General features: G+C 43.3%; 1 protein-coding gene across 1 annotated transcript in view; it reads left to right on the plus strand.

Moving 5' to 3' along the window:
- Hace1 (HECT domain and ankyrin repeat containing E3 ubiquitin protein ligase 1) overlaps positions 1–23,393 on the plus strand; it is a 107,828-nt gene that overhangs the window by 65,832 nt on the left and 18,603 nt on the right. The window contains exons 12-19 of the mRNA XM_032899106.1: positions 5,569–5,903; positions 6,310–6,378; positions 6,616–6,703; positions 10,940–11,051; positions 11,146–11,243; positions 11,424–11,511; positions 14,848–14,997; positions 15,612–15,808. Of these exons, the coding sequence (XP_032754997.1) occupies positions 5,569–5,903; positions 6,310–6,378; positions 6,616–6,703; positions 10,940–11,051; positions 11,146–11,243; positions 11,424–11,511; positions 14,848–14,997; positions 15,612–15,808 (1,137 nt within the window). The remainder of the gene's footprint in view (positions 1–5,568; positions 5,904–6,309; positions 6,379–6,615; positions 6,704–10,939; positions 11,052–11,145; positions 11,244–11,423; positions 11,512–14,847; positions 14,998–15,611; positions 15,809–23,393) is intronic.

Genomic DNA, 23,393 nt, shown 5'->3' on the forward strand with positions numbered 1-23,393 from the left:
GCCCGTTCTGTGTGGGTACAGTGTACGTGGGCTGTCTTCACCAGCGACGCCTCGCTGTCGCTCTGTGGACAGCGACCTGTAGTTTTGGCACCAGCCTGGTTTGTTTGAGGGAGGGGGGTGGGGTCCTATGGGACTTCTTTGGCTACCAGCTCAATTATGCATCTCATTCTCAGCATTGGGATTTTCATCTGGTGACGCGAGATGGCTGGAGGGGCTTTGACTCCCCATTACTTGGCAGTTTCATTTAGATCTTCATCATATATGCATATATTTTAGGAAGATTGTACTGTGTTAGGTTTCTGTAATACTCTTCAAATGTCCCTTAAGTTTAGTGATCTCCCTGTTCCTTCCCTCATCCCCTGTTCCCTCCCCTTCTTTACTGTCCTCCTATACCATTCTCCCCCTCCCCATCCTTCCATAACTATCTGTTCTACTTCACTGGAGTCCCTTACTGTATGCCCACCCTCTGTGGCTGGATGGATTGTAGCCCGGTTATCATTGACTTAACAGCCAGCATCCACACTTGGAAGGGGTTACTTCACTTAGGATAATAGGTTTTAGTTTTATCTATTTACCTGCGAATTTTATGGCTTCGTATTTTCTTTATCCATTCATCTGATGTTTACCCTTTCTGGCTGTATGACTAGAACAGCAATGGAATGGTTGAACAAGTGTCTCTGTGGTAGGATGAAGCATCCTTTGGGTTCATGCCCCAGAGTGGTATAGCTGGATCTTGAGGTAGATCAATTTACATCTTTCTAAGAATCTACCACGCTGATTTCTACAGTGACCGTACAAGTTCACACTCCCATCAGCAGTAGAGGAGCGTTCCCCTTGCTCCACATCCTCACCAGTGTGAGCTGTCAATTGGTTTATTGATCTAAGCCATCTGACTGCTGTGAGATGAAATATCAAAAGTAGTTTTGACTTGCATCTTCCAAATGACTAAGGATGTTGAACATTTCTTTAAGTATTTCTCAGCCTTTGAATTTCCTCTATTGAGAATTTCTGCTTAGATCTGTACCTTAGTTTTCAATTGATTGTTTGCCTATGCCTAGTGTTTTGGGTCCTCTATTTGGATATTGGCTCTGTGCTGCATGTGTGGTAAAGCCCTTCCCCATTCTGTAGGCTGCCGCTTTGTTCAGCTGGCCATGCCCTGCTGTGCAGGTTTTCGGTTTTGTGAGGTTCCCTTTATCATTGCTCTTACTGCCTGTGCTGTAGTGTTGGCAGATGGTCTCGAGGTACCAGTGAGTCCAGGGCCATGCACACTTCCCCTACATCAGGCTCATGCATTTTGCTTCATGTTGAGGTGTGTGATCCATTTGGAGTTGAGCTTTGTGAGGGTGATAGGCCATTTGGGTTTAGTAGGTGACATAGTTTAACATCCTGTATTAGAGGTTTCTGATTTATTTGAGAAGTCCTTTAAGTTAGTCGTAGCACTTCACCACTCTTTCAGGGTTAAGAGATTTTTCTCTAGTGTCTAGCAGCTTTGCGGTATTTGAAGGAGGATATTGTTTTTATTTTTGTTATTGGACCAGTGAGCATAAAGCGTGGTGATATGCCCTTTTCTTACTCATAGTAAGCTGTGACTTTTCGTAGTTTCATAGAAATGTAATTTGGAATAAGTTTTTCAGAAGCTAAGAAAGAGTTGAGAAATTTAGCTTCACAGTGTTTTATTTTTGGGGGGAGAGGGGTTCATTGGGTATTATCTAGTTGAGAAGAACAGGATTTGAAAGTGCTATGAAATTTGCCAACTTAAGTTGACTTTCCTGTCAGATTTTGATGTCACTTCAGAATATCTTGAGATTCTAAAAAAGTTTCGCAGTAATCTTGGAGTTACGTATGTGTTTGTGATATACAGATACACATATAGACACATGTGTGTGCAATCACACACACTAGTCTTACAGTATAACTTAAGGTTGTTTGTGAATCATACGCGATTATGTTATATTACTGTTGCTGTGTGTAGAAATACAATTTCGTGGTCATGATCACTCAGTTTATGAAAGGAAGCAGTTATGTTGGTACTGTCAAGGAACATGCTTAACATATTTTCTATTATTGTTGACCCCTTTTTCTTCCTAATTATTTTGTGTGTATGGATATTTTGTCTGCATGTATGTCTGTGTTCCACACACATGCCTGGTACCCAAGGAATCCAGAAGAAGGTGTTGGATTCCCTGGGATTGGAGGTGGAGATGTTCGTGAGTCATCATGTGGGTGCTAGGAATCGAACCTGAGTCTTGGAGTTCTCTAGTATAACTGAGCCACGCGCCCCCAGCTCATCTTTTTCAGTAGCAGTTGGCATATATGCTTTGTATCCAACATCTTTTGTTATCCATAAATAAATATTGTAAGGACCATGATTATGGCATGCAGTGGTTTAATTTTTAAGTGAAATGCTCAGAAGCAAGCCTGGGGCCCTGCACCTTCTAGACGGGTGGTGTATCACAGTCTCACCTCAGCCTGCACCTTCTAGACGGGTGGTGTATCACAGTCTCACCTCAGCCTGCACCTTCTAGACGGGTGGTGTATCACAGTCTCCCCTCAGCCTGCACCTTCTAGACGGGTGGTGTATCACAGTCTCTCCTCAGCCTGCACCTTCTAGACGGGTGGTGTATCACAGTCTCCTCAGCCTGCACCTTCTGGTCGGGTGGTGTATCACAGTCTCCTCAGCCTGCACCTTCTAGACGGGTGGTGTATCACAGTCTCCCCTCAGCCTGCACCTTCTAGACGGGTGGTGTATCACAGTCTCCTCAGCCTGCACCTTCTAGACGGGTGGTGTATCTCATCTCCCCTCAGCCTGCACCTTCTGGACGGGTGTTGTATCACAGTCTCTCCTCAGCCTGCACCTTCTAGACGGGTGGTGTATCACAGTCTCCCCTCAGCCTGCACCTTCTAGACGGGTGGTGTATCACAGTCTCCCCTCAGCCTGCACCTTCTAGACGGGTGGTGTATCACAGTCTCCCCTCAGCCTGCACCTTCTAGACGGGTGGTGTATCACAGTCTCCTCAGCCTGCACCTTCTAGACGGGTGGTGTATCACAGTCTCCCCTCAGCCTGCACCTTCTAGACGGGTGGTGTATCACAGTCTCCCCTCAGCCTGCACCTTCTAGACGGGTGGTGTATCACAGTCTCCTCAGCCTGCACCTTCTAGACGGGTGGTGTATCACAGTCTCACCTCAGCCTGCACCTTCTGCACCTTCCGGGTGGTGTGTCACAGTCTCACCTCAGCCTGCACCTTCTGAGCGGGTGGTGTCCACAGTCTCCCTCAGCCTCACCTTCTGCCAGCAGGGTGGTGTATCACAGTCTCCTCAGCCTGCACCTTCTAGACGGGTGGTGTATCACAGTCTCCCCTCAGCCTGCACCTTCTGGACGGGTGGTGTATCACAGTCTCCCTCAGCCTGCACCTTCTGGACCAGGGTGGTGTCACAGTCTCACCTCAGCCTGCACCTTCTGGGCGGGTGGTGTATCACAGTCTCCCTCAGCCTGCACCTTCTGGGCCGGGTGGTGTGTCACACGTCTCCCTCAGCCTGCACCTTCTAGACGGGTGGTGTATCACAGTCTCCTCAGCCTGCACCTTCTAGACGGGTGGTGTATCACAGTCTCTCCTCAGCCTGCACCTTCTGGACGGGTGGTGTATCACAGAGTCTCACCATCAGCCCCGGTACTTTATTCTGATTTTCATCTTATTCTCTTTTGCCTGTGGCTGGTTTTTATTGTTAGAGTTTGGTATTTCTACGGTTCTCCCTTCTGTGACCAACAAATGACGTCTCATTACATACTGAGGGAGGTACTGCCTTAGGTAAAGTCTTACCCAGTTTGGAATTTGGCTTTATTGAATATATGTCTAAGAAAATAAGATGATACAAAGGAGGAAAACAAAACAACAAAAAGAAGGAAAAGCTCCCAATGATTTTCTTTTTTCTCCACTTTCTTTTAATTCTTTTCTTATAGTGCTTTATTTCAAGTTTTTCAATATTTTTGTCATGATTATTTTTATTTAGAGGCCAGTTCCTCTTCTGTTTCCTGCAGGCAGATGTGGAGTTTGCCTAGCTGGTTTCCTGTCTTGCTTTGGGGATTACAGTTAAATGATTGGATGAATCTCAGAGGAGATTTGAACTTTGGACTGTTAACATTGAGACAGCTATAGACTATGGAGGTTTTTGAAGTTGGACTAAATATATTCTGCATTATGCTATGTTTAGATATGGTCCCCATAGACTCATAAGTTTGAACAAGTCTATGGGGGCCAGGGAAGAGGATGTGATGATATATATATGCGCGCTCAGCTCAGGGAGTGGCACTATTAGAAGGTATGGCCTTGTTGGAGTAGGTGTGTCACTGTGGGCATGGGCTTTAACACCCTCATTCAAGCTGCCCGGAAGCCAGTATTCTCCTAGCAGCCTTCAGATGAAGATGTAGAACTCTCAGCTCCTCCTGTACCATGCCTGTCTAGATGCTGCCATGTACCCAATTTGGTGATAATGGTCTGAACCTCTGAACCTGTAAACCAGCCCCAATTAAATGTTGTCCTTTAAAAAAAAAAGAATGTGTGTGTCAAGCTCGGTAGCAAACCCCTAAGTCTGAGCCTTCTCACTGTCCTGCACAGGCTGTAGTTTGACAATACAGTCATTATGTTTCTTGTCTTAAATAATGGTTATTGGTGCTAGAGACTCAGCAGTTAAAAGCACTTGCACTTCTGGAAGATTCAGGTTCAGTTCCCAGCACCCACTTGGTAGCTCACAATCATCTGTAACTCCATGCCCTGGGGATCTGATGACCTCTGCTGGCTTCACTGGGCACTGCACACACATGATACACAGCTATGGATGTAGATAAAACACGCACACAGGAAAATAATAAGATAATCCTAAAAATTATTAATTATTAGAGATGAGTTATATATGTATATTTTAATATATACACACCTACATTACACCCCTCTTCATAATTTCATATTATAAATTATAAAAATAGTATGAACGCTTTTTTTTTCCATCTTTATTAACTTGGGTATTTCTTATTTACATTCCGATTGTTATTCCCGGTTTCCATGCCAACGTCCCCTAACCCCTCCCCCTCCCATTCTATATGGGTGTTCCCCTCCCCATCCTCCCTCCATTACCGCCCTCCCCCCAAGAATCCTGATGGACGCTCTTTAAGAAGCACAGTGCACTAAACAGTTTGCTCGGATTTTTAACAAATTTTAGGTTTTTAAATAAAAAATACTTGCGGTTTAAAATTGTTGACATCATGATAATAAATGTTAGGGGATTATAAAGGCAATAAGTGGTTAAAAGTACTTGTTTTAAAATGAGAGATTGCTTAAACCTTTTGTTAGATTTTATTTTCTTTATAAATTACAGGAACAATGCACATACTTTTTAACAGTTGTATACTTACATCGTTTTAAGCTTCACTAAGAGTTGGGAAGATAAAAATGTTTAGAATAAATTTCTTATACATCTGTGAGTGAGGTTTTAGGTTTGTCTTTTTTTCTTCAAAAAAAAAAAAATTATCTTTTAAGAATGTCGTTTTAAAAGCCCGTCTTGTTCCCTTTCAGCCTTTGGAATTGCTTTGGCACTCACTGGATGAGTGGTTGGTTTTAATAGCCACAGAATTAATGAAGAACAAAGAGGACTCAGCGGATATCACCTCCATTTTACTGAAACAGAAAGGCCAGGATCAAGAGGCCTCTTGTATTTCAGCGTTTGAGCCACCGGGACCTGGGAGCTATGAACGCCTGTCCACTGGTCCCGGGGAATCCAAACCAGATGTGCTTGCCGGGAAGCAGGAAGCCAGTGCGGACTGTCAGGATGTCATTTCTGTGACGGCCAACCGGCTAAGTGCTGTCATTCAAGCCTTTTACATGTGCTGCTCCTGTCAGATGCCTCCAGGGTAAGAAAGTTTGACCTAGTGTAATTTTCTTTGGCAAATGAAGAAAAGCTGCAATATTTTTGTAATTTCAGAAAAGACAAATACATATTTTTTTTAAATATAAAGTTTTTCTTAAAGGTTCTATACACGTTTTTCTTAGGAAACTCATTGTACTAATACAAATCTGGTAAAAATACTTAATTTTGTAAAAGTCTGTATATTCATTGGTGAGTGCTACTTCAGAAGGACCTGCACCGAATCTGATAATTTTAGCAGTCACTCGCTAGGAGCAGGTTACATGTATTGTTTCATTGACCGACTGCCTAAGTGACAAGGCGATGTAACCTAAGTTCTTCCTCTCAGTCTTGCTGCATTTGCATACTGAATCACCAACTTTGTATATTCTGATCGCTTTCCCTCCCCTCAGAATGACGTCGCCTCGTTTCATTGAGTTTGTCTGCAAGCATGATGAAGTGCTAAAGTGCTTTGTGAATAGGTAAGGCCGTGGGGTGAGGGAAGGGCCAAGGGAAGGCTCGCACTGCCTCGGCAGCCTTTTTCTATACATCTTCATCTAAGCAGATAAAGTTAACACTGTTACTACTGAAAGTCGTAATTTGTCATTAGCCAAAGCATAGCAGGTAGGGACTGACTGTCTTTCTTCTTCTTCAGCATTGTGTGTCTGAACTCGCTCCTCGCTCCGTGATAGTTATTGTTTGTTTTATTTTTCTTTTAGAAATCCCAAAATTATATTCGACCATTTTCACTTTCTTCTGGAATGTCCTGAACTGATGTCGCGATTCATGCACATCATAAAAGCACAGGTACTGAGCCCTGTTCATCTCTGCTGCCAGTGCGGGGGTCAGGATTCCGAAGTTCTTAATGATTTCTAATTATGAAGTCTTGTCATTTTATTATGTTTATGCATGTGGGTGTTTTGTCTGCCTATGTCTGTGTGCCATGTGCATGGCTGGTGTCTGTGTAGGCCAGAGGAGATTATCAGATCCCCTAAACTGGAGTCATAGACTGTCATGTCAGTGCTGGGAACCCTGGTCCTCTTAAACCTCTGAGCCATTTCTCCAGACTGCCGAAATTAATTTTTAGATTAGAATTTTGTTTGGTAATTTTACTTTAAAATTACTGTGTGGGAAGTGGAACTCCATGGTAGTTTAGTGTGAGAAGTGAATTTTCTTCTTCTAGGAATGTGTATTGAGTGTCTACTGTATACAAAGGCATGTGCAGAGATAGCAGAGTGCGTATTGAGTGTCTGCTGTATACAAAGGCATGTGCAGAGATAGCAGAGTACATCGCCACGTTTTAAAATTAGTTGGATTAGTTTTGTAAGATCTTTGAGGAAAGGGTACATTTAGGAAATAGCACCAGGCCATTTGGGAATTTATAAAACACATCAGTAGCCTGTTAAAGGACTGTTAAACCCTTTTGCAAAAATAGTGATCTAACTCGACCGTTCTCTAAATGTACTTGATTTGTCAACCTTTCTTCTGCTAGGCATTGTCTGTGTTTCATGAAGTATGGTGGGGAAAGCTTGTTTCGCTCTGTATTATGTGATTTAGCTACATTTCCTAGCATCTTTGAACCTTGTTGTTCTTTTGGGTTTTTTGTTTGTTTGTTTGTTTTATAAATTAAAACCCTGTGAGTCAGGTTCCCAGGCAGGCCAGCTTCCCCTCATAGTCACTGTGTAACTTCTGGTCCCTGCCTCTCCTGAGTGCTCACGTTGTAGGCATATTTCACCACTCCTGATTTATGTGCTGTGTGGGATTAAACCAAGTCGTTGTGCAGGCTAAAAGCAAGCACTCTGCCAGTGAGCTACATTCCCATGGGACCTTGACTTTGTCACCTAGAATACGGAGACCATCTAGGAATAGGAAAGTCTAAAACTGCTGTGTATTCTTGGTATGTGGTGGTAGTTTTAGAAATAGAAATACTTTTGTCCGTAAAGAGGATCTTTCTAAAAATTATTTTTATTATGAGTGTTCTTACTTGCTTATGCATACCACATGAATACAGTGTGCATGGAGGCCAAAAACGGGCATTGGATTCTCTAGAGCTTGAGTTATGGACAGGTGTTAGCCACTGTGTGGGGACTGGGACTAGAACACCCAGTCGTCTTAATCACTGAGCTCTTTCTTCAGACCCTGGAAGAGATTGCAACTAAATCCAACAGGGAAGAAAGTAAATCTACCTATAAGTTAGTCACTATCACATTACGAGGTTCTTTTCAGAGAAGAGATTTCGTTGGGTGTTATAATGCAGAGAGGTTTAAAAAAGGAAGTAGAGTTTTAAGTGACTCTGAAAGGCTTGAAAAGCAGAGCATGAAAATAGGAAAGTGTATACCATTGGTGACTGTGGCAGAAATTGTATGTAGGTGAGAAGAGACAGTTCTAAAGCTAGATCTGCATTATAATCCAGGACAGTGTTAGGAGTGACTCTGTTTCAGGAAAGTGATAGAGTTCTGCCAACATTTGAAGGAAGGAAGGAAGGAAGGAAGGAAGGAAGGAAGGAAGAAAGAAAGGAAGGCAGGCAGGCAAGCAAAGGTATCTAAGATGAAAATACAGATGTCAGTACAGCTGAAGGGGTATGCTTCTGTTTTCAACTTTCTGAGTGACTGTACTTCCACATATAATTCACAAAAATTCTGATTTTTCATTTATGTATTCACTTTACATCCTGATTACAAGCCCCAACTCTCTCCAGTGCCCCTCCTCACATAGCTCTTCCTTTCCCCCCATTCCCTCCTTCTCTGAGAAGAGGGAGACCCCCCTGGATATCAACCCACTTTGGGACTAGGCACATCTTTCAATGAGGCAAGACAAGGTGGCCCAGCTAGGGGAACAGGATCCACAGGCAGGCGATAGATCCAGGGACAGCCTCTGCTTCGGGTGTTCAGGACCTGCATGAAGACCAAGCCGCATATCTGCTACACATGTCTGGGGGCCTAGGTGTAGCCCATACTTGCTAAAAGACTGATTTCTAAGGCTCTTCTAGATGGTATTTGTACAGACATACAGAGTCTTTCCCTCTTAAACCTCTGGTCACAGAATACCCAGAGCGGAAGAAGTTGGCAGTCCTGTAGGAAAGGTGGCTAGCGCATTATTGTTACTTTCCTATTGCTGCAAAATAATACCCTGACAAGAAGACCTGAGGAAAGGAAGTGTCTTTGTGAGTTACTGTTGCTGTGATAGAACACTAGGACCACGTTTACTTCGTCATCCCTCCTTCTACTGCAACCAGACCCATCACAGCTTCCTGCGTGGTCTTCCTCTATATGCACACTCTTTGATTACCATGTTTACCATGGTTCCTTTCACCAAGAAACCATAATAGTGGGGATCTGGAACATTCCAGGGGCTTGGCCTCTTAACCAAATAATTGAGAATATGGATTTGTACAAATTTACAAAAGTGACAGGTTGCCTTTTTTAGAAGGTAGTGATAGTACATTTATAGATGGTTACACCATCAAGATTGACTGTGTGCCCCATAAATTAAAGAGTCACAATTGTCGTTAGGGTCTTCCTGTTTGATTAATACTGTAGAACATATAATCATTTTTTCTGTTTCACATGTCCTTTCCCATAATATGTCTGACTTTAATCGTATGCATGTTCAATTCTACATAGGCATAAGATAGTAATAGATGATTCTCCTGAAACCGTTACTTAGGAAACTGTTACTGCTCATGAACTTAGAGCCAATTCTGGGCAGACCCGTCCTCCTGTCCTTGGTACTGGGTATCGGAGTGCACCTGAGCGCACGAGTCCATGCTCAGAGGCGGAAGTGCAGAGAGCTCAGGATTGCGGGGGTTCGAGGTGCTGTGAGGTTTCTCGGTACCTTGTTTAGAGAGAGAGAGAGAGAGAGAGAGAGAGAGAGAGAGAGAGAGCGAGCGAGCGAGCAGGCTGTCTACTGTGGTTTTAGAAGGGGTGTACGTACATAGGCAGAACAAAATAGGGTTCTAGACTAAAGTATCACCCATACCTGATAGTCTCAGTTAATTATGTGCTCAGGGACCTTGATGACCGTTCCTCCCTCAGCCTGTTAGGGATTCAGCTCCAGTTATGCCGGTATTGTCGCAGCGTCTTCCAGAGGGACCCAGCTTCACCCTCTGTGCCTGTTTTCCTGCCTCCTGAGCGAGCTCTACTGAGCTGAGCCAGAGTCCAGACTGTGGTCCTGCAAAGCCTCTGTGCCCGTCCTCTGCCGTAGTTTCTCAGTCTGTCGAGAGTGTGATTGTCAGTGTTGAGGATTGGCGTTGTGTATGGTGTGTTACTCTTAATTACCTCAGCTTTTTAACTATTCTTACATACTCAATAACCTGCAGTGTCTGCATGTACTTTATCTTTAATAGTAATTTCTAAACAATATAAAAGTTAGAGGTCGTCTGAGTTTGCTTTCCCTTACAGATGAGTAAAATATAGAGCTTGACTCCTCTTTTCAAGAGTTTGTAATTTTCTGTTTTTAAGGTGAAGGCAGGGAAGGCTGAAGGACATTTTGTCTATTGTCTAAATCCCTAAGAAAAGAAATAAGAGTGAACTATGCATGAAAGAAGAGTTTAAACTCCTTTACTTTTAGTAATGTGTGTACATGAGTGATGTGTGTTATGTGCATGTAAGTTCAGGTGCCTATGAGTCAGAGGAGGACGTTGAATTCCCCAGAGCTGGGGTGGCAGGAGTGGGAGCTACCTGCTATGGGTGCTGGGGACCTAGCTCAGGTCCTCTGCAAGAGCTGCGCTCTTGACTACTGAGCTATTGTTCAAGCTCAAAAGCTGACTTTTTAAAAATTTAAATGATACAGTCAGTAAAATTTTTTTGATTGTCAAAATGCATTCATATAAACATTAGATTTAAAAGAAATTTCAAATATTTTGTTACATATCTGATATTTTTATATATTTTTTTATTTTTTTGTTGAGAACAGGAATTATAAATACATTAGTTAAAGTGTTTTCATTAAGATCACTTTTTTGTGAATGTTTATTGAGAAGTTAGAACATTAATGATTGTGACTCAAATACTGATAACGTTTTTCCTGTCATTTTTGGGGTAGCCATTCAAAGACCGCTGTGAATGGTTCTATGAGCATTTGCACTCAGGACAGCCAGACTCAGACATGGTGCACAGACCAGTGAGTGAAAATGACATTCTCCTGGTTCACAGAGGTATGTGTCACAACGGCACCGACGGCTGGATAAGCCACAACGTGTGGTGGTGTAGGCTTTCATGTATTGAAATTAACCAGTACTACATATTTAGATTCTATTTTTAGGAGTAGCTGTGAAATCGTATCAAAGGCCAACTGTGCAAAGCTGAAGCAGGGGATTGCTGTACGCTTTCATGGAGAGGAAGGCATGGTGGGTACATACATAGAACACGCTTTGAAGAGGGCGTGCTGGGAGTATGCATGAGCACACGTTACAAGTCGGATATTTGCCTGATAAATGAAGCAGGTGACACTGTGTGTTATTAGTTAAGATAAAAAGACAAAGACAGTGTATTTCTCTTGTTGCTAAATTTTATTTTCTTGAATTCAGGGTCAAGGTGTTGTACGTGAATGGTTTGATATTCTGTCTAATGAGATAGTCAATCCTGACTATGCACTGTTTACCCAGTCAGCAGATGGTAAGTTGTGTAGTCTAGAGCGTGTCTGACTGTCATATTTCCCAAACTGTATCAGAGTTTGGTCTTTGTTTCCTGTAATAGCCCTGATGTCTGTCTTGTGTGTGCTCCCATTCACAGAAGAGAAAACTGAAGTCCCATAGCTCTCCTGTAACCAGTCAGTCTCCACATGCTTTTCTCAGGGCCTGAAAAGTTCTCTTGAGAACCTTAAAATCCATTCACTTCAAGGACCGTTTGCTTCTGCCTTTGACTGCCTTACCACATTAGTATCTTTAGTTAACGTTTTCTTTTATAAAGTGATGGTAGATGGACTTTAAATACATCTTTATTTGGAAACAGAATTGGGCATTTCTGCCTTAAAATCTATTTATCATGAAAATCAAAGTCTGTCGGTTGTGATGTTCCCTCTCACTGTCTTCATTTTAGTCCTTTTAAGAGATCGAAACTGGGGAACTGAGAAGCATGTACTTAACCACATACTATGATGAACCTTGTGGAAACCTATAGAAAGATGATTTGATATCATAAACTAAATATCAGTGGTTACAACTTATTTTGGAGGGTGATTTGAGAACTCTCTAACAATAACACACATGTGCAGTGAGGCCGGGGTTGAAAACACTGCCCCCAGTGTTTGAAAGAAGAGACTGTCTTTCTAATGTAACTTCTGACTGCGTCCCAGGCCTGCTTGAGGCAAAGGAGGTGAGGGGGGCAGGGCCAGCGCAGGCTGGGCATGCAACTGTGCACCAGTCTCCCGCACACCTGCAGTAATTAAGTTACTCAGGGATCCACCCTGTAACCTTTGGTCGTTTGCTGGGAGGCGAAGTTTCGTTTGTGGTTTTATGACACTAAGCTTCATTACATAGGCCTCTGTTTTAAAAGCTGGATTCAGTGTGGTACAGTCTTACTTTTCCTCCTTAAGGTTCCTTACTCTGAGTCAGTTCAGGTGCATGTGTGGAGGAGCCCTTAGGTGTCCTTCCTAATGGTGCAGGTGACGACTGGCTGTGGACTCATGCAGACTAAGGTGTTGCATTAGTGTTGCACTGATTTCTGTGCTTCATGGGAGTCTTCTTGGCTGTGGAGGGCAGGGGGCATCATAGTACTAGTAACTTACAACTCAGTGAAAGAGTCCCTGTTACAGCTCATTGTCCTGAAGGGATTAGATTTAGGATTTAAGGATTCATGATGTGGGGACTGTTAGATAAACCCAGTGTTTATAGTATTGTAAATTATTGTCTGGCCAGATAAGGTCAATGCACAGTGCAGTGCAGTGGTTCACGATGCAGTGCAGTGGTTCACAGCGCAGTGGTTCGCGGTGCAGTGCAGTGGTTCGAGGTGCAGTGGTTCGCGGTGCAGTGCAGCGGTTCGCGGTGCAGTGCAGTAGTTCACAGTGCAGTGGTTCGAGGTGCAGTGCAGTGGTTCACAGTGCAGTGCAGTGGTTCTCAGTGCAGTGGTTTGAGGTGTAGTGCAGTGGTTCGAGGTGCAGTGCAGTGGTTCACAGTGCAGTGTAGTGGTTCGAGGTGCAGTGCAGTGGTTCACAGTGCAGTGGTTCACAGTGCAGTGTAGTGGTTCAGAGTTAGCTTTTTGCAATGATGGTAGCTGTGAACCCTGGCTGGGTCTTTCTTTCTGTTGGTATTGGGCCAGAAGTGTAACCTTTAAGAGCTTTGGATTTCTCACTTAGCAATGATGGCAATCACAGTCTGTGATTTAGAATAAGGGTTTAGTTAGTTGATACATGAACTCATCAGCCCCTGGCAATGGAAAATGGAAAGTAAATTTTAGATGTTCTTTTTTTAATTTTTGAAATATTTTCTTATGTAGTAAGATTTCCCTCTTGAAATAATGTTCACTATTTCCTAAAACATTTTAATAAACCCTTTTTACTTGAAAAATAATCAGTTTTAAATTTTTTTAGAGTATTATCACATATAGAGGTAAAAATATGGTTCTGCTCAGACTGTTTTATCAGTGGAATTACAGTTATATTTGTCTTTGAAGTCTTTTCTGGTTGTCAATGCCTTGCCTCCTGCCTTGCATAGGAAATGATTGTGAGGGGCGATTCAGAGTGACGGATATGTTTCACATGCCTACTTAAATCATTCCGTCCCAAGTTTCCAGAGTTGTTACCTCACACCTAAATAAGCTGCAGTTTACGCCAGTGTTGCACTAGCAAATCAAGGGCCTGTGAAGCACCAAGTGAATCATGTCAAAGAAGTATTCGAGGTGACTGGATACTCACTTTCTAATTCCTGCCTCATTTTCTTTGGTGCTTTTTCACTAATTTTATCAGTTTGCATTTGTTTAAGACTTGTTTCTAGAATAGAAGAGTAAAGCACGAACTCACTGTATATGAATAAGTTTGTAATTCACGTTAATGGCCAGAAGAGGATTGAAGGGGAGTTAAAGTCAAGGTGTGCCTTAGATTTCACTATTTTGCTAGGTTTTTTGGAAGTCTGTGTGTGTGTGTGTGTGTGTGTGTGTGTGTGTGTGTATGTGTGTGTGTGTGTGTGTGTGTGTGTCTGTCCGTCTTTCTTTCTTTTCCTCCTCTGATAAAACATATAGCTCGCCATTGAAGCCATTAAGAAGTAGACCGTTCGTTAGCATTAAGTGCTTCTGCTGTGCTGTGTGGTCATCACTGAGTCTAATTCCGGTGCAGTCCATCATCCTGAGTAGAAATGTACCTTGACTCAGCTTCCTCTGTCAGTAATTTACTGTGCCTCTATTCTGTCTGTTCTATCATATACTTCACAAAGATGGAATCATACGATTGCATAGGCTTTAGAGTGGTCATACGATTGTTCTGTTCATTTTCACATCCTCAGTAGTTGTTTAAACTCGATTATTTGCTTTTTGAAAGAATAGGAGAAGTTTTAGGTGGGCAGATTTATTAATTGGTATTAATAGGCCTCACACTCAGTACCTAGATTCCTTAAGTATGGATAGTTTCATAGTTTGCTTGTCTTAATATGCAAAACCTAGTGAATACTGGGCATGCACGGATGTGAAGCAATGCCTGCCAGGTTTGTAGTTGAACGGTACTGCTGCAGTTTCTAGAACAATGTTTGCATTGATCTTTTACTGTATTTACCAGGCTCTCTTTGGTACCAATCAGAAGTATTTCATAACTTTCTGTGCACAGATTGTCCTGGGAGGTATGAACCGATGATATCGTTTATGCTTCCAGTTCTGCTGTATTGTTACAGATTACAAAAGAACTGCACGATGTAGTCTGCATAATATAACTGTAGCCATGCCGAATTACATGAGAATAAATTTACCTGCATTGGAATGTTCTCTCTTCTGCATATAGATCTTACTGTTATGTATTTATTTCAATAGGAACAACTTTTCAGCCCAATAGCAACTCCTATGTCAATCCTGATCACTTGAACTATTTCCGGTTTGCTGGACAGATCTTGGGATTAGCTTTGAATCACAGGCAGTTGGTCAATATTTACTTCACACGATCCTTCTACAAACACATTCTTGGTATGGACTTATTACATTGCTTTTCCTGCAGCTTTTAGAGAGAACAGATTGGTTAAGTAGTGCCAATTTTGCCATTTTTGTTGAAATAATTACTGCTCTGATTAGACACCATCTGTGTTCCTAAGGTATCTGGTGGCTGGAGGGACAGACAGATGCTCCACCTTTTTTTTTAGGTATCTGGGGCTGGAGGGACAGACAGATGCTCCACCTTTTTTTTAAGGTATCTGGGGGCTGGAGGGACAGACAGATGCTCCACCTGTTTTTAAGTCACGTTTAGGTTTTTTGTGCTTCCCTTTTAGTGTGTATGTGTTTATACACAGCATCGTCTTCGTATGCTTGTACCTAAAGTAGCCGGCAGTTCGGAAGCTATAACAGCTTCCTAAATGGCTGCTGCCAAGAAAGACAGCATCGTAAGGATGAAGACGGAACGGCAGCTTAAGTTAATGGACTTCTCAGTTTAGAAATTAGCATCCGTTTAAAACAGGCTGCAAGTTTGATTATGTTTTGTGGGTTTTTTCCAGAGTATCTGTAGAGGGCAGCATTTCACCGTTAAATAGGTAGAGGGAAGTCAAGTACCTATATTGTGACTGCTGTCTCTGCTATTTTCTTTTTAGGTATTCCTGTGAATTACCAAGATGTAGCGTCTATCGATCCAGAATATGCCAAAAATCTGCAGTGGATTTTAGACAATGACATTAGTGACCTGGGTCTAGAACTGACTTTCTCTGTTGAGACTGATGTGTTTGGAGCTATGGAAGAGGTACCGTTAAAGCCTGGGGGTGGAAGTATTCTTGTGACACAAAATAACAAAGTAAGTATCCAGAGTTTTGCCTCAGTCATTCTTCATAATGGCCCCGATGCCAGCTTCTCTAAATTATTCCAGCATTTGCTAGAAAAACTTACTTTGTCATTTGCTAGTAGATGAACGTACTTAAGTCAAGCAAACTAACATTTAAGATGAGTTAGAAAGACTCATTTTAGCCTAGTGCTGGGATGTGTTGGTCGTTAGCGTAATTTAGACTACTGTTTAGCTGACTGTACAAGTTAAGCATTTGCATTTTGAAAAAGTTGATTGGAAATGTAAACTAAATGATGACATGTCCAGCAATCAGTACTGTATATTTTAAAGTTAGATATTAAAGAATCTATTTATATGTATGTACATGCGTATGTATGTATGTACGTATGTATGTTTGTATGTATGTACGTGCGTACTTATGTATGTGTGTGTGTATGTACGTATGTATGTGTGTGTGTGTGTGTATGTATGTATGTTTGTATGTAAGTGGTGTCTGCATGTGTGAGCAGGTGTGTCTCCAGTGCAGATGCACATGGGAGCCGGGTGTTGACAATGGGTCGTCGTTCTCAGTTGTTTCTTTACCTTTATGGGAGGGGCAGTTTAACAGTGTTTATTAACACTTAGTGTAACTGTATACTTCAGTGTGACAGTTGTCTTAGAGACTTATCCTCTGGGGACACTTGTGTAGGTGCAGGTGGATGTAAATGTTCTCCACAGAAGTGGGTGTGGTCTGAGAAGCAGGTTGTGTACTGCAGTTACTGTGTGACATACCTCTCTAGTGTGCTTCCTAGAATACCTTCTAAGTGAGGAAATGAGTGGCCCGGTAATGTGGGAAGCGCAGGCAAAGCTCTAGATGTGCATTCAGTCACTCACGTTTGCAGACGCCTGCCACAGGTCTGCAGCGGCACAGGGACGCTCTCCAGAGAGCTAGGGATGGCTGAGAGGACAGCCACTCTTATCCTTCCTGAGTCTCCAGGTAGTTGGCTCAATGGTTTTGCTTGCTCTCCTTGTTGTATACATGAGAGACAGTATCTCTCAAGGAACGTGAAACTCACCGTTTTGACTACACTGTCTGGCCAGTGATTCCCAGGAGTCATCCATGTCTGTCATCTCAAAGGCTGGGGTTACAGATGCACACCTCTGTTCTTGGCTTTCACATGGGTTCCTGGGACCTGAGGCTTATGTAGCAAACACTTTACTCACTGAGCCATCTTCTCTGCACCAGGTTAGAGAGTTGTAACACTGAGTAAAAGCCTCAGTGTTTAAACTGTGTGTGTGCTTTTATGTTCCCGTAAATACTACCTCTTGATTTCGTATGTATATAATACACACATATATAACTTGTTTTTATTATTATATGTCATCTATATGCGGTATTTGTTTTAAAGTTGACTTAGAGATCAGTGGCATTTAATATTTTATATCGCTATACATATTAAAAATTTTGCAGATTTATTAAAATGTGTACTCCTTGTAAAAGACTCAAGGACGTCACGTTTTTAAAAAGTATCTTTATTCTTTGAGAATTTCATGTGGCATATTGATCATATTTTACCACTCTACTCCTCCCAGAGCTACTCCCACCTCCCTTCCCTTCATCAGTTTTCTGTCCCCCTTTTGTTTTTTAAATAGTTCACTAAGATCAATTTTGCCATCTAGTTACTCCTTTACTTCAGTGTGTGTGGCCATCTAGTGGAGTGGTCCACCCGTCAGGAGCCATAGCCTTAAGGAAAGGAAACTCATTGCTCCCACCTCACCCGCAGCCCCCAGAAGCCATCAAGTTACAGAAGCTCCTCAGCTAGGATGGTGGCTCATGAACCCTTCCCATCTGTACTAGGACATTGATTGGCTTGGTCTTGGACAGGTCTTTTGCAGGCAGATACAACTGCTGTGAATTCACGAGTACAGTGGTCCTGTCATGTCCCGAAGAAATGGGTTTGATTCGATTATACCCTCCCTATGTCTCCTGTGGTCCCACGCCTCAGGGAGGGCTGTGGTACAGTTGTCCCATTTATGGCTGAGCACTCCACTTACGCTGAGACTTCACCAGTTAGGAAGTTCTGTGTTAGCCGCCAGCCACTGACATTTCTCTGATGAGATGTAGGAGTTGCACCAGCCTAAGGTAGAGAGTGATGTAGAACTTTGATGGGTTCTTTGCCAGATTTACATTACCAGGCATGTCTTTCCTTCTGTGAAGTCGACCTTAATTGCAAGCAGAAAGTGGTTGGTTGCCTCCATGACCTCTGTCCTAGTACTGCACCTGTGAGCTCATCTTGTCTTGTTGGTCATTTGTAGTTCGCAGCTGAGAAAGACTGTTAATGACTCTTGTCCCAGGAACACCCACTTAGTACCTTCCGGTTTTGTAAAAGCTAACCAGCAAGAAGGAATCAGTGTGAACCTGATTTCTCTGTGTCCTGTGGTTAGTGTGTAGAGCATTTTCAGCAGTAGGGGCTTAGGTAAAGCCAAGAGCAGTTGCAATTGCCTGTATTGTAAACAGGTCTTAGGGGCGTATTTGACCGTAGCTTGAGGGGAAGTATCCAATTCCTCGCATCGAATTCTTTATTGTCAGTCATGGTCACATTTTAAAACTCACCAGCATCAGTATTCTCTCCTATGATAGAGAATTGTTATTAGCATTTTTGTTAAGTGAAAAACAATTCAAAAAAATTTTTGAGGGGGGATAGTAGTCTAAAAACACATTATTCACTTCACATAATTATGAATTGAAAACTCTAAGCTTTTATGTGTTTTACTTACACAGTAATGTCAGGTTCGGTTATAGGGAACAGAATTGGGAGCTGAGGCTTTACTCTCAACCTGTGGACTTACATACAAAGAACATGGGAGCCTACGGAATGAAGAGTGAGCACGGTGTGACGCGGTGACCTAGGTGGCTGCACTCGGCCAACTCTGGGACATGTTGGTGATTAGGTGACAGAGATGCAGCTGTTGCAGTAGTGTTTGTGCCCACCATTCAAGGCAGCTGGCCGTGAGGTAGAGCGAATGTCAAAGCCGTGGCTGACCACTCGGGGTGTGGACCCCACGGATCCGAGCACAGGGCCAGGCGACTGCAGATCCCCTTCACCTTCGGTGGTACAGGTGGTGGCTCTCCCAGCCCCAGGAGGCGACCCAGCCCCAGAGCTTCAGCGTTAACACTGCTTGGAGACCCATGGGAGCTCCGCAGTGTCCCATGGGAGCTCCGCAGCGTCCCAAGGGAGGGCACAGTGCATAGAGTTGCGTCGTTTTGTGTCTGAGCAAATTCAACGTATTTTGGTTTTGGGTTTTTTTGGGGTGGGGTGGGGTGGACACAGCCTATATAGCCAAGCAGCTAGGACTATTGACCGTTCCCTACCCACATCAGAACTGTAAAATGCAATAGAGTGAGGTGTACCTCTACCCCACAGAAAGGCCCCAGGGCTTCTGACCTGTCTATCCCCACCGTAGCTTTTATCATGTATGTGCTGCTGGCTGGGATGATGGGACGTTCAGGAAGGTTCTCCCCGGAGCTGTTGAGGCTCTGTGCGAGCACAGCACTGGTGTGGACAGAAGGGGGTGTGGCCACTGTAGGCAGTTCATGGACTGCCTTCCACCTCCAGTGGTAACAGAGGAGGCACTAGAGTGCAGTTGGTTGGTGTGTGTGTGTGTGTCTGTGTGTCTGTGTGTCTGTGTGTCTGTGTCTGTACTGGGAACAGCTTGGGCTTTTGAAACTTCAAGGCCCGTCTATCCCTGGTGTCATACTTGATCCAACAAGACCACACCTAATTCTCTATCCCTGGTCACATACTCCAGTCAACAAGGCTGTACTTCCTAGATCTTCCTAAATAGTTTTAGCCACTGCAGACCAAATATTAGGATATATGTGCCTATGAGGGCAGTTCTCATTCAAATCAGGTCTTCTGACGTATCACAGGCTAGTTTTCACCTCACTGTGATAGTCCCGCCTTAGCTCTTTTCTGTGTCAGTTAGCATTACAGGTGTGTGATGTCACACCTGGCTAATACGTAAAATCGCTAAGATACAACACTTCTTAAAATAGTCATTTTCCTTAAAATTGATACTAGCATTCCAAGGCAAAGATTAGAGGCTCATGAACTCCTGCTGGAATGTTAGTGTGCAGTAGTAGTGGGTGTTTGAAGTAGTGGGTGTCAAGAAATGTTGATTTTGTTATTCATTCTGCTGGAAGATGCACTCCATATAAAGCGATAAGGAAACCTTTAGAACCGTTTGGAGTTTTTCTGTCAATGCAGATTCTGTCAGAGCAGTTCAGAGTTTGTAGTGGTAGAATTTTATTATTCTACTGAAAAATAATTGATACCAGTATTCTTTTGGCAGTGTGAACATTGGCATTTGAAGGAGCTGATGTTTACAAATTAACTGGTAATAATGGTCTGGCCACTGAAATTAATGTGGAAAGTCCTATAAGAAGGGATAGAAGAAAATGTGAGGGAGAGTAGTATAATTACAAGAACCAATTTAAAAACCGAACGTGTAGGTAGGGACAGTGCTACTCTGATGTATGTGAAGTCCAGCGAAAGTAGGCAGAGCTCAGTTGAGCAGTGCAGAATATTTTCATGTCTCTTGTTAAGATTTTTATTGTGTACATGTATGAATAGGTATTGTATATGTACATGCATATGTGAGGGGTGTGTGTGCACGGGAACATTAGTCCCCTGAGACAGCATCTCTTACTGAACAGGAGCTGGCCCCAGTGACCCTTCCTGTGTACATGTATGTATGGGTATTGTGTATGTACATGCATATGTGAGTGGTGTGTGTACGTGGGAACAGGAGCTGGCCCCAGTGGGAACAGGTCCTCCCTCATAAGAGAGAGACATGAACAAGCCGTTACCCACTGAACCACTGCTTCATGCTGTGAGTGCTTGGTAATTTGATGTGGTCTCAAACAATAGTTATCAGATTATACTTATAAGATTAGATAATCAAACCTTAGCAAGAAAGCAATTCTTGCTTAGGGACAATAGGATCTTATATAGCACCTTTAGCATATTCCCCTTATTAAAAATAGACTCTTTTTCATACAGTATATTCCGGTTACAGTTTCCCTCCGTCGACTCCTCCCATTTCCTTCCTACTTCCCCTCCCTTTCTGTTTCTCATTAGAAAATAACAGGAATCTAAGAGATAACAACAAAACATACCAAAATAAAATATGAAATGAACGCCATCACATTGAATTCAGACGTGGCAATCCCCCAGAAGGAAGAGAGCCCCAGAGCGGGCACAAGAGTCAGAGACCCACTGGTCCACACACTCAGGAGTCCCATGAGACCACACTGAAAGCTGTGCTGTGCACGCAGAGAGCCCGGCACACACCCTGAGGTCCAGGCTGCTTCAGTCTGAGTTCACAGGGGCTCTGCTCAGTTGATTGAGAGGACCTTGTTCTCTTGGTGTCCCCATGGCCTCTGGCACTTACACTCTGCTCCTCTTCCACAGGGTCCCCTGTACCCAAAGCGTGTTAATGGTATAAATAGTGAGTGGGGCAGGAGCATGCTAATGCATTCAGCGAACAGTTTGATGAGGGTTTGGTGAGAGTAGACATGAACTAAACGATGATGATTGGACAATAGTATGAATTGACAGTTCTGCTGTTGTCACTGGCAGATGCTAGGTAGGTAGGTGTGTGTGTGTGTGTGTGTGTGTGCGCGCACACACTCTCCTAGGGCAGGTGCTACGTAGCTGTGTGTGTGCACACTCTCCATGTCAGGTGCTAGGTAGATAGATATGTGTGTGTGTGTGTGTGCACACTCTCCTAGGTCAGATCCTGGAGGTTTTTTACTGTTTGATTGTTTGGGACACATTCCTCTCTCTTAAATAAAGGCTTGAATATAATTGGTAATAACTGATTAGTTCCTGTATTCCTGTGTAATACATTGAGTAGTGGGCAAGTAGGAGTCGGGTTAGTGGTGGATTGCAAACAGAAGTGGCTGGTTTCTTCGTGCCGGGTCGTGAGCTTACCAGATGTGGTTTCGGAGGGCCATGGAGAGTCAGTCTACTCTGACACTCCTGTAGCCTCAGAGTTATGAGATACTGGCTCAGGGCCTTAAAGAAAGGATCAGATTAGAGCCAGAAAATAGAAGGAAACAAAAGCAGGTGTCCTGGTTCGTCTCCTGTTACTGAGGTAAAAACCAAAAGAAACTTGGAGAGGAAAAGGTTTATTTCATTTTCCTCCCAGGCCATCATTGAGGAGAATCAGATAGGAGCTTGAGGCAGGAGCTGATGCAGCCCACAGAGGAATACTGCTCAGCGGCAGCTCGGTCTGCTTGTAGGACGGCGCTCCCAGAGGCGGTGCCACTCTAGCCTCACCGACTTCCTAAGGGCCAGTCTGATGGTGATGCTTTCCCATCAGGCTCCCCCTCCCAGGTGACTGTCCAGGTGACAGAGACCTAAGCACTGTTGTTGCAGGCTTTCTTTGTTCTGTGTGTGGACTAATCGTCTCTGGTTGGTGAGAAGTGGATGTGGTAGTTGCGTCATAATTTTAAATGGATAAAACCTGACTTAGAAGCATTTTTTAAAACACATAAATGACCTAACATCTGATAGAATTTGTGTACATACGTGATAATTTTGTACCAAACACATTTTTATAACCTGCTGAATTGTAATGATTCTGTTTCCTGTGAGGAAAATGTGGTTTAAATGAGGATGCATTGTAATTCTAATGTTGAGAAAATTGGAGCAGGAGGAGTGTAGACTTAAGAAGACCCTAGGCTATTTAGTGAGACCTATTTCAGAAGAAAGAGAAAATATAGAAAACATTTAAAAAGTATAAAATAAGCTTTTCTTTCTTTTGTTTGATTTTGGCTTCACTGTGTAGCCCTGGAAACCCCTGTGTAGACCAGGCTGGCCTCGAACTCAGATTTCTACCTGCCTGTGCCTCCAAGTACCTGGATTAAAGGCCAGTTTAAGCGGTTTTAACTCTTGGCTGTAATAAAATTAACCACATTCAGAGTATTTTGGTGGATGTATGCATTTGTTTTATAACATTTATTAAACATCGGGTAGCAGTTCTTCTTTTTCTTTGTTTGGTTTTTTTTTTTCTTTGCATCTGGGAATACCGGCTGCTAGAGGAAGAAAGCCCGCCTTCAGAGACAGTGCTCTCTGATGACAGAGACAGTGCTCTCTGATGACAGAGACAGTGCTCTCTGATGACAGAGACAGTGCTCTCTGATGACAGAGACAGTGCTCTCTGATGACAGAGACAGTGCTCTCTGATGGCAGAGACAGTGCTCTCTGATGGCAGAGACAGTGCTCTCTGATGGCAGAGACAGTGCTCTCTGATGGCAGAGACAGTGCTCTCTGATGGCAGAGACAGTGCTCTCTGATGGCAGAGACAGTGCTCTCTGATGGCAGAGACAGTGCTCTCTGATGACAGAGACAGTGCTCTCTGATGACAGAGACAGTGCTCTCTGATGACAGAGACAGTGCTCTCTGATGACAGAGACAGTGCTCTCTGATGACGTATTTGGTCAGAAATACTTTGGGTTCAAAGACTTTGAGGCCTAAGCAGGCTTGTGTTTGGAGAGTGGTCATAAGGCCAAGGAAATTAAAAGAAGGGGACAAGAGGCTGAGTCAGGTTA

This window comes from Rattus rattus, chromosome 3, assembly GCF_011064425.1.
Source record: "Rattus rattus isolate New Zealand chromosome 3, Rrattus_CSIRO_v1, whole genome shotgun sequence".
Taxonomy (NCBI): domain Eukaryota; kingdom Metazoa; phylum Chordata; class Mammalia; order Rodentia; family Muridae; genus Rattus; species Rattus rattus.